This window comes from Gavialis gangeticus, unplaced genomic scaffold, assembly GCF_001723915.1.
Source record: "Gavialis gangeticus isolate Ggan-Ray unplaced genomic scaffold, GavGan_comp1, whole genome shotgun sequence".
NCBI classification, from domain to species: Eukaryota; Metazoa; Chordata; order Crocodylia; family Gavialidae; genus Gavialis; species Gavialis gangeticus.
Genome location: NW_017729007.1, coordinates 3,831,165 through 3,842,369, shown reverse-complemented (window position 1 = coordinate 3,842,369; position 11,205 = coordinate 3,831,165). Strand labels below are relative to the sequence as shown.

Sequence of the window (11,205 nt, the reverse complement as noted above, 5' to 3'; positions counted from 1 at the left end):
ATTGACCCCAGTGCTCTTCCTGCCATGGCAGGGGGTCGGACTAGATGATCTGCTCAGGTCCCTTCCGACCCTAGAAACTATGAAACTATAACCCTTGTTTGAATTGGCATAACTTTAAAACATTTAGAGAGTTCTTAACACAGGTTAACACCCTTTAATAGGTAAATGCCCCTGTTTTACATGCCTTTATGACTGTTTAACAGTAAATTATAACACCACCCTAGGATGGGGAGTCTATTGTCACTATTTATGCTGTTGGTTTATTTCATGTCTTTCACTCCTTTTGACCACTAAATCCAAATGATTGGATTGGGTTCAGTTTCTGAATCTCATGCACAAGTGCAGTGCTGTTGTGTTTGGTTTCCAGAATTGCAGGGCAATGTTTAAAGTAAAAAAACTCACAGATTAAACATGTTTCATGGGTTTTTTGTTTTGTTTTCAGTCTTGGCAAAAACCTTCTTATACAAAACTTAATGTATGCCACTTGAGTATTGAACACCTCCTCAGGTTTATTTCATCCTCAGATACTGATGTAGGGACCTGACTCCTGAACACCCACAATACCTAACATTTTCAATGGGACTTCGGCGTCTAATAATCAAACAACACGGAAAAGGGACCAATATGGTACCTGTAAGAGAAGCAAAACACTGGCCAGTTTACCACACTAGTTGAATGTAGTATGAGAGTGGTTGATACCACAATTTATGAACACCAATGAAAAAGTACATGTGTGAGGGGGAAATCTCTCTGTGCGTGGAGTGCTTCCTGTGCTTGTGGTTTTGTGGTAGCAAAGCAAGAACACAGTTTTAATTGGCCTTTCTCCAAATAGTACAACATAGTGGACCAAATGGAACAGACCGAACTGTTTCGAAGGGAAACTATTACAAAATGAATATTAATTTTCAAATCCTAAAATACTTGACACTTTTACAGGTGTATTCTGACTGTCCAAGATCTAGTTTGTAATCAGGATAGCCTCCAGTTCACATCCCAATGCAAGAACCCACACAAAGCACTGTGTCACTGAAAACACAAACATGAACTCAGCAAAAGAACTGAGTGTGATATCAATTACATTGTGTACATCCAGAAGAGCAGCAATAATGTTGGGCATTCCCTGGTATAACTGAGCTCTGAATCCAGTTCCATGGGGTTTAACTAGTGCTTAAAACAGTGCATAGGGCTTTTTGAAGCCCCTTAACACTGGGCTAAATTTTAACCATAGTAAATTATGATTCTCTGGCAACAGGCCCAGAACCTTTAACTTCTCTGGTTGATGAACTTAATATACAAAGGCTTTTTATCAGTAAACTATGTCTGGACAGAAACCAAGCTCCAACTCCTACTCCTCCTCCATGCCACAACATTTTTGTAAAGCTGGATAAACTTACAGCATTGAACTAAGGATTTCACCATGAATACATGATATTAACACACTATATTTTGTATCCTAGAAGCATCAAATTTCCCCAGTATGCTCCAGTTAAGTAATGCAATATCTTTAGTCAAAAGGCTACTATGGCCTCATCTATAATACCTCCGTGCCAAGCCTAGGACTGCTGCCAAGAAAATAAGCTCTACCCACAGACTCCCACACAAAAAGCCAGCAAATAATCAGCAGAGATGGTTCAGCGTAGCCTTGGGTGCAAAAACTAGTGTTGCTCTCCAGTTCTTTGCCTTCGAAAACCCTGAGAGCTATGTTGGGTAGCATATTTGGACCTGCTCTGACCATCTCCACTGTCTGACTGAAGAGCCTGAGTGCACCTGGAGTCCAGGGCTTACTTCCTCAGGAGTGATAGTGGGTTTAACTGGAAGGCAGTTTAGATACAGTTAGGGGTGGATATAGGGAGACTGCACTGGTACACTTGTATGCACCTTTGATTCCTGGTCTACCCAAAGTTTAATAACCAACTCCCTGACAAGTGGCAGCAGCATTTCTAGTGAGGCCATGCTGACAGAGTCAATTTACTTTGTAGTTACTTACCTAAACTTTTCATTCCACAGGTATTAATGACCCTCTCTTCTTTTTAATGGTCTTGATGGTCTACTGACCAAGCTACCTTTTTTCTGCAATTCTGCTATCTGTTAGCTATTCCTGAAGCTTCTATTTCACAGCCCCGCAGATTGTTTTTAACTCACTCCAATGAAGTTATATTTTTTTGCTTCAATATTAAACTGAATAATCTAGCCCTAGGCCCCTAATATATTTAATAAAGTTCCTAGTTTATTTTTAGGTGGAGAAAATGTGGTTTTATGTGATCATGCACCTCACCACCTGCATCCCCCTTTTCAAAATTATAGCTCTGCCCATAGACAAAGCCTCTAATAAATGCAATTCACTTTTAAGAGATGTGCAAAACAGACAAATACTCTTGTACTGGTTTAATTAGTGTCTAAATAATACTTATACCAGAAGCATGAAACTTCACATTCCAACACACTTTTGCATTAGTCTCACTTCTAAGAAAATCAAAGCACCTTCAACATATATGCAAATTTTAAAAGAAATAAAGGATTACCTGGAAATTTTCTAATTATCTGGCATAATCCTTCTTTTCTGCAAAGCAAATGTTGAATTTCTGGGATTGTATTTACCTGAAAAGAATAAAAAGAAATGTTAGCAACCTAATTGGTAAGTTCATGTTCTTTTAGGAGGTTAGCACAATTTCGTGTATAATTTGTCAGGGACAACTCAGGCATGGAAGTGCTGTTATGTTCTTATAACTCCTTGCCACAACCTGTGACCTGGAGAAAGGACTGATTTAGGCAGTCTTTCTTCATGGCCATCAAATAGCTGTTCCTTCTCCTGCTTACTGGAGTTTTTTAATCTCTCTTTTTCAGTCTCCATAGCTTCTTTCTCTACTCATCTACCAATCATTCTCATTCACAACACAGGGAAAAAAAATGCACAGAGCAACAACAGTTCCAATTTTAGGGTCTAATACCACAATGTGCATGATCTGGTCTGAGGATCTGCTGTGCCACAGACTGGCCCGAATGCCACTTAAGGAGTTTTGGTGAGCTACTGCATGCCAGATCAGCAGTCCTGTCCCCACCTCCCCACAAACAGCTCACCAAATCTCCCTAAGCGACTCTGCTCCACACTAGGCCAGGCAGTGGAGATAGGGCGATGGGCAGGCAGGGGAGCAGTGGAGGGAAGAGGGGCACCTGGGAGCAGCACAGGTGGGTGAGACCAGGTCTGGGTTTGCAAAAGTGACAGCATAGGGCCAGGGCTTGGTGCACAGCTATTATCCACTCCCTGCACACCACTGAAACAAGTGCCAAGTCTGTGGTCAGGGGCATAAGAGGACAAATTGTAGCCCTACTTCAGGCCCCGGCCCTGCGCTGTTACTGCTCCACAATCTCAGGGTCTCTATGGAGACCAGCCAGGGCACATGGCCGGGCAGACAGGATGAAGCTATGGGAGGGTGGGGACCTGCATCCAGTAACAGGATGAGCAGGCAGGGCTGGGGCCGGGATCTTGGGTGAGACAGTGACAGCATAGGACTGGGGCCTGGGGCAGAGCCATGATCTGCTCCCTGCATGTCTCTGCCTGCGGAACCAGCGCCTGACGCAGAAGCATGCAGGGCAGTGGATCATGACTATGCCCCAGGTCCTGGTACCACACTATCACCACACTGTGACCCCGGCCCCTTTGCCCCTCCCACTCCTAGATGCTGCTCCCCAACCCCTACACCCAGCCATGCACCTTGTAACAGGGTGGAGTCCTAGGGGTGGCTGTGATCTCCCCTAGTGCCCCCTACTGTGCCAAGGTGGTGTTAAAGCACCCTCACATCTTGCCCGCCATGCCTTTGATGTCGACTATGTATAAGGGAGGCTGCCTTCTGTCCCTTCTGACACGGTGCTCCCATGTATCTCAGTCTCAGTTCTATTTTGGGTGACTCGGTACACCCGAACCTTATGGGGTATGCGTGGCTCCAATCAACCCTGTACCACGCCCCAAGCCTCGCAGATGTACCGGATGGTGTTTGGTCGATTTCACTCTCCTGCGCCCCACTGGTGCTTCTGGCTTGCCTCACAACCGTGCTCCCTGGCACTCATCAACAATCTCCGCCCCCGCTCCGGGGCTTCTCGCACGGCCTGCTCTGGGGCTTCTCGCACTTGGGGCTCAGGTGGCCGTAGCCGTGCCTGGCCCCCAAATCCCCTCGGGTCTAAAACCTCCTATGGGGCTCAGGCGGCCTTGGCCTTACCTGGCCCCCAATCCTCTGCTCCCCTTCTCAGGGCTGGGGTCAGTGCACCCCTGAATGTTGCGCCCTCTCTGGCACCGGGGTCCCCACACTACCGTGGAGCCCCTATGAGGCCTCCTCCAACCCCCAATAGCCTCACCCGGTCCTCCAGTGTAACAACAACAAAAAAACAATAACACAAGCCCTTGAGCTATAACACAAAGCTAAACCTCATGGCTAAACGTTCTCCAAATCACACCACCCCTCTCACCCATGTAACTAGCGACTGGTACATCCAGGCCTTTTCTCTTTCCCACATTCAGGGCCGAGCTCTTTTCCTTAGTCAAGCAGTACTCCTTCTTTCTGGCTGCCAGTTGAGAGAAGCACTCACAGCCTCCAGTCTGTGTCTTATAGTAGTCAGCCCTGCCCCTTCCGGTCAGATGACTCACAAAGTGTGGGCCCTTAGCTCCTCCTGGTTGCCTCTAGCAACCAGCACCTGAGCCCATACTGCTGCTTTTCAAGTAGCAGGCACCTTAGTGCCCTGCTACAAACCTCACCCATGTGGGTCCTGCCACCAGTGGTGCCCGGGTAGCACGACTGGGACTGGCAGCTGCAGTAACCAGAAAGAGATGCTGGTGCCAGGGGCTGCTGGAAAGCAAGTCTAGCTGTCACACCACCCCAGCCCTGCTGTGCACCCATGTGTGGCAGGGCCGGCCACACATGCCACGGCCCAAACTGTCCCCTGCACCTGGGCCAGGCAGGACCAAGGGACCTACCACAGGCCAAACAAAATTCCTTGGTAGGTTGAATCCAGCCTGTGGGCCATATTTTGCCCACCCCTAGCATAGCCGGAGGTAAACCCCTTGGGTCCTTCCATGCCTCAGTTCCCTACCTGTGACGTAGAGCTAATAGCACTTGGCTACATCACAAGGTATTGTGAGGATTAATACATTAAAGATCCTGAAGGGTTCAAATAGTACAACATGGGATGGGGCTGACCAGAAAACAAGGTTTGATGCTCAAAGGATTTTTTTTTTTTAATGAGAAGGAAAACAAGTATGTTTTAAATGTCCTGAAAACTGGAAATCTGAGAAAATAAGGGTTTGGAAATACAGATGTATGGCTCCCTACCCTTGCGTCAGGCTGCCTGCCAGATCCAGTCTGGAGTTCAGGATGGTGGACAGACCTAGGATGAACTCCAGGGAGGGAAGTAGGGTTCCATGGAACTCCTACCTCATGAAAGTTTCCACGGGGTACCGTAACACTGTTGAATAATAGAGCTGTGAGAAACATCACTGTTTCATTTCAACTTCCTTTTTGCCATTTTGATGGGACAGTGTTTCATTTTGAGTTTCATTTAATTTCAAAGCACTGTTCCATTTTGTTTCGTCAAAACTGTTTTGCTGTTTCAATGCTGTTTCAACGTTTTGCCCATAAGCTATAATGGGGAAGCATGAAACTACCTATAATTTTGTCATTTTTTGGCAGATTTGGATGAAAATAGCAGGGGTGGTAGGCCCTTCTGAGGGCATGAAGCCTGCCAACTTTCAAGGAGATAAGTGCAGGGGTTTCTGGGAACCTGCACCTCAAGCTGCTACTAAGGAAAACTTGTGATGTGTATGACTGTGTGTGTGTTAAGGCACGCCCTCTACATGACATGGTAGTGTGCTCCAGTGAGGTCTCCTTCTCCCCTACAGCTTCAGTCCAGTCCACCACTTTAGATGACAACAGGTAATAACTTAGTCAGCAGCACAGTAGCACCAGCAGCATCTCAGGCAGCCAGTCACAGTCAATATCAGAGCAGTCCTTCCCCCCTCTTCCCTACTTTCTGTTTCCCTAAAGGCAAACTTAGCTTCAGCTTCAAAACTCAAAACATTTTGAAGCTCAAAACATTCGAGTGCCCTCATTTCATTTTGAGGCTATTTCAAAGGCCTTCATTTAGATTTCGCTATTTTGAGCTCGAAACAAGTCAAAACAGTGTCAAAATGAAATAGCCGGCGAAATTTCACACAGCCCTATTGAATAATAAATAGGTAACAATTCCTATCACTTTTACTCTGAACCTTCAGTTATGAGAGTATAATTTAGTATCTGCAATTAGTATGTGTGCATTTTTTTTAAATTACAAGCTATTTTGATATATACAGTTTTGGACATGTAAATAACTGTGCACAATTTAAGTTGTTTAATTGTTTGTACCTGCAAGTCAGATATTTGATCAAGTTCTTTTGATGTCCATGTTACTTAAATTGTGCCTGTATTGGGCAATGTTTAGGAAAGCAAGGGGCAGTTAAGGACATACAGGTCTACAGTCAATTCAGACGTGGCATGGGCCACAAACCCCTCTCTTAACTTGGGCTGAGGTGGTCCCAATTCTAAAAATTCTGGGTGAATTTCCAATTTGTTTTTCTTTTCATTCACAAATTATTTTGTCTCAAAGATATTTTTCTTTAAGTCTGATGCAACTGCTATAGTTCCTTTGATACACAGCAGCAGAATTCTGATTGTGGGTGATTGATTCCAGAGGACCAAATTAGACCAAAACAAAAGCATAGCACCCATAGGCAACAAATTTTCAATTTCTATAAACACTAAAGAGATTAAATTACATGCAAATTATAAGGAATCATAAAGTGCTCTGATTTCCAAATAGGATAACAGGATATTCTTAAGAACATACATATGACATATGAAAAATGTTCCTTGGTGGGTGGTAATTATGGAAACATGCCCATTCTTTAGAGTTTAATTAACTTACTTTTAAGACCCCAAAAATCAACACATTTAAAGTGGGTACTGAAAATATGGGCTAGTTCAAACAGGAAATGACACATTAATACTGTACCTTCTGGAATAGCTCTAATTGATGCAAGTCATCCATCTGAAAGCAGTTTGTATCATTGGCTTTACTAGAAGACAAGCAAATCAGAAGATCCCAAGGTCTTAATTCACCTATTAAATGGAACAGGAGCATATTAAGAGACAAATATTATGAAGTTCCATGCACATCATGATGAATTGCAGACTTTTGTCATATTATGTATTACTAAGCACAGGCAAGGAGGAGGAAATTACTGGGAGGCACTGCCTTAGTTTCATATATAGTATCATAAGCTTTGTTACTGTTGTTATTAACTCTGGACACTGGGGAAAATTAAAGCAGGTGTATAAAAAGGTATACATAGGATTCCTACTAACACCAACTTCCTCACTTACGTTTGGGTCTAAAAAGTGGCTCTGGAAAGTGAATGTTTAAGTCCTGCTTTTTTTTTAAGCTTCCCCATGCTAAAATTTATGGTAGATGTCAGGATGTTATAAACACAGTCTGCCAAGTTCTTTTCAAAGAAGCAAGAAAAGTTTGCTAAAATCAATTCTTGGTGTAGAGTTGCTTCCTAGGAACTGGACATTAGATAGCCACCATGCCATTTATGGCCATATTTGTTCCAAGATTCATGTACATGTGAGAAAAGCAAGTTACAATTAGAATCTGGTGTCAGAGGCAAGACAGCGATGTGAGAAAGGGAAACAATAATTATATCACCATAGCTTTCTAGGCGTCTAAATTAATATAAGTTTGACCAATTCATACCTATTTTATGCATTCTCTCACAGTTTATCCCTCTTAGAACACATTTACTTAGGAGTGGGAAGGAGGGGGGAAAGGGACAAGGGTAACAATAGCATGCACAAATGCATTTTTTATGGATGCAGAATGTACCTGTTATTACAAAACAAAGTAAAACTTTTTAATTATCATGAGGTTATAAAGCTGAGATTTTATTTACATTGCATACACCTGTGGATAATTATGCAATTTCCACATTAGGAAAATAAGTATGGCTGTATAAAAATAACCTTGCGAGTTAGTGAAATTTAGGATATGGAAGACTTGAGAATGTCCCTTTGTGAACTGAAAAAGTTTAAGTATGTCTTCAGAAGAACTACATTGCAAGCAAACAAAACACCAGAAAACAAAACATACTAGGAAATTCTTCATTTTAGGTCAAAAGATTTATAACATTAATAAACCATGCTGTGAGCTTCACCACGGATATCCTTGTTTGGTAAGTACAGCTTTAACCTATTAGTTATAATTACATATAATTACATATAACATATAGTATCTGGCTTTTTGCAAACTGAAGGGATGATGTAGGGATTTCCGTATTCCTGATAGAGTTCATCTCCTTTCTCTAAATTTTGTTTTGCTCAAGAGGATACTCTGTAGTATAAACTGTTTATCTTTAGGACACAAACTAATTTAGATGGCCTTACCAAGAAAAAGAAAAGGATGCCCTCAGACCTTTTCTTAACTGGCCCTTTCATTCTTGCCAAAGCAGAGTATCTGCTGTACAAAGCAAAAAACTAATAACTTCTTTTCCAAGGATCAACTCTTGATATGTATCAACCAACATTTCCATTCGGATTGCTGATGGTGATAAAATAACATTGCTTTCATGAGTTCTGCACTGAGCTGACCACTGGGAACACCTAAAATAGCAAATATTCAGGGATATGGGTTTTCTGTTGCCTACAGAAAAATGGAAAAAGAACATGGATTTTTCCTTTTAACCATGAAAAACACAGATTTTTCATTTGAATGGAGAAACACATGGATTTTCCACTTTTGCAAAGAACTCGCTGCAGACTGGCAGATTTCCAGCCTGCAAGGGGCTGGGGGGAGCAGCAGGAGTGCAGTCAGGCAGGAAACACCATGTGCATATATGCACTCTAAAAGGAAATTTACCTGTGTGAAGATTGTTATCCACTGAAGATCCTTCACATTAGATGGGAAGGCCACTGCACCAATGCTTGCATGCTCTCTGCAGCTAACATAACCAGCACTGAGGCAAAGATCATGAAACATCAACTCCACTGGGCTGTGTGCAGGTGGCTAACACACCTCTCCCAAAGCAAGTCCTCTTCTCTCAACTTAGTTATGGTAAGAGGACCCATGGAGGACAGAGCAAGAACTACCCTGAAAACACACCTTAAGAAAGATGGCATCAACACTACAAATTGGGAAGTGCTGGCTGGTAACAGGTCTCGGTGGCACCACATCATCCATCAAGCTACAGACCACTTCGAAGAGAACTGTCTTGCTCAGGAAGCTGAGAAATGGCAGAGGACAAAGGAAAGCACACATCATCCTGGCCAACATTTGTGTCCCCCCAAGGTACCACTTGTCATATCTGTGTAAAAACTTGCAGAGCATGGAATGGGCTCCTTAGCCACCTTAAAACTCACCAGTAATACCCTCATGCCTCTACCGGCAGACATCATCCTCGTATCAAGGGATAGCTAATAAAATTCATTGGTCTCTATGCTCACTGGGATAGGACAAGTAACTCGCTTAGTTTGCAACCAAAAGACCTAAGTTAGAAAGTTACATTTTTCCTAATATACAGCTATAAGGATAATGAGGCAAGAACAGGTTACCCAGGGAGGATGTGAAATCATATCACTGGAGATTTTAAGGAACAGTCAGGGATTGTTGACATTTGCCACAGAATAGGAAAATTTACTGTAGTTTTAAACACATAAATTCACACTCCAGTTTGCCTCACATAACTTGCTTGTGTAGTTATACCTACCGTTCAGTTTAATCATATGCAAGCATGCCCCCCCCCAAGCAGCATGCTCCAAATGACTTGTTGAGACTTGACTGAATTATGGAAGAGCACATTCCAGTATAGTTGACGCTGTATGCTTAGCTCTAAATGCTCTCTGTCCACTCATTCAAGTTTGATAAGGTTTTTGGCATATGAATTAGATTGAAGTGTTATAACTGGAAAAGAAAATACCTTTGATAAAAGTTAAGATGCTTTAAATGTAATTGGTTTATTTGCAAGCTACTTTACATGCCCATATAAGTGATAGAGGAAGAAGTCATAAAAAATCCTGCTTCCTAGAGACACTAAACTCTGTCAGACCACTGCCTTATCCCTCTTCTGCACTTGTGGATGATTTGGGCTTGTAAGGAGTTACAACAACAGGAGTGAGCAAAATGGCAGTTCCCCACCCTGCCATTTTGGCAACTCCCCACCCTGTCACACACGCTGCCAGCTGCTGAGGCTGGTCTCCATGGAAACCCTGGCCCCACACTGCCACAGCTCCACAGCTCCTGGGGTCTCTGTGGAAACCAGCCACAGCAACAGAGGCAGGGACTACTGGGAAATGGAGTCTGCTACGGTCCCAATCTAGCCCATGGGCCGGACGTTGCCTGCCCCTGCCCTAGAGTGCCAAGAAAAATAAGCTGGGCTTGATGTACAGACTGGTACAGATACTTATTCCCATGGTGCAAAGGAATCAATCTAATCCCTTGAACAGCTCATCTAAGTGCTGCCCTTTGCACAGAAATTAATGCAAAACCATCATCAAAAACATTATTTGAAGGATTCAAAGCTAAACCACAGCTCAAATCCTAGCCCAGAAGTAATGTCACTCTTGGATTCAGGTGAGTATTTTGCATCCGTTCTGAAACAGAGACAACAGAGGATGCAGATAAAGACTAGAAGTGAATTTTTAAAACGTGGTTCTTCCTTACATTTTACTATAAATTAGAATAATCACTTCCTACAGTTCAGCACAATCTGTGAAGTTATCAAGCTACACTAAGATGTAAAACATGTTGTGCTTTATAGAAGAATTTTGTATCAAATTCAGTGCTTAACCACTAGCAAACACATCAGGGAAATCTAAACACTTGACACTGTTATCCACTTCTTTCCAGGTACTCAGCATTTTGGAGGAATCTCAAGATTACGATGGTATGCTCTCAACATATTGACATTCCACATTAACTTTCTACACAGTCCAGCAAATTCTTGGAGCATGCTAAGGATAACATTTTGGTACAGGTGACGGAGAGGCCACTTGGGGGAAGCTCTTCTTGACTTGCTGCTCACAAGCGGGGAGGAATTGGTGGAAAATGTGAAGAAACTTGGATGACAGTGACCACAAAAAGATAGAGTTCAAGATCCAAAAGAAGGGAAGTGGGGAGGAGACGGGGGGG

At 43.0% G+C, this 11,205-nt stretch overlaps 1 protein-coding gene across 1 annotated transcript in view; it reads right to left on the bottom strand.

The window, feature by feature from the left end:
• Positions 1 to 11,205, bottom strand: part of CPED1 (cadherin like and PC-esterase domain containing 1) — a 273,667-nt gene that overhangs the window by 240,955 nt on the left and 21,507 nt on the right. The window contains exons 3-4 of the mRNA XM_019509244.1: positions 7,036 to 7,142; positions 2,523 to 2,598 (exon numbers count right to left, since the gene is read on the bottom strand). Of these exons, the coding sequence (XP_019364789.1) occupies positions 2,523 to 2,598; positions 7,036 to 7,142 (183 nt within the window). The remainder of the gene's footprint in view (positions 1 to 2,522; positions 2,599 to 7,035; positions 7,143 to 11,205) is intronic.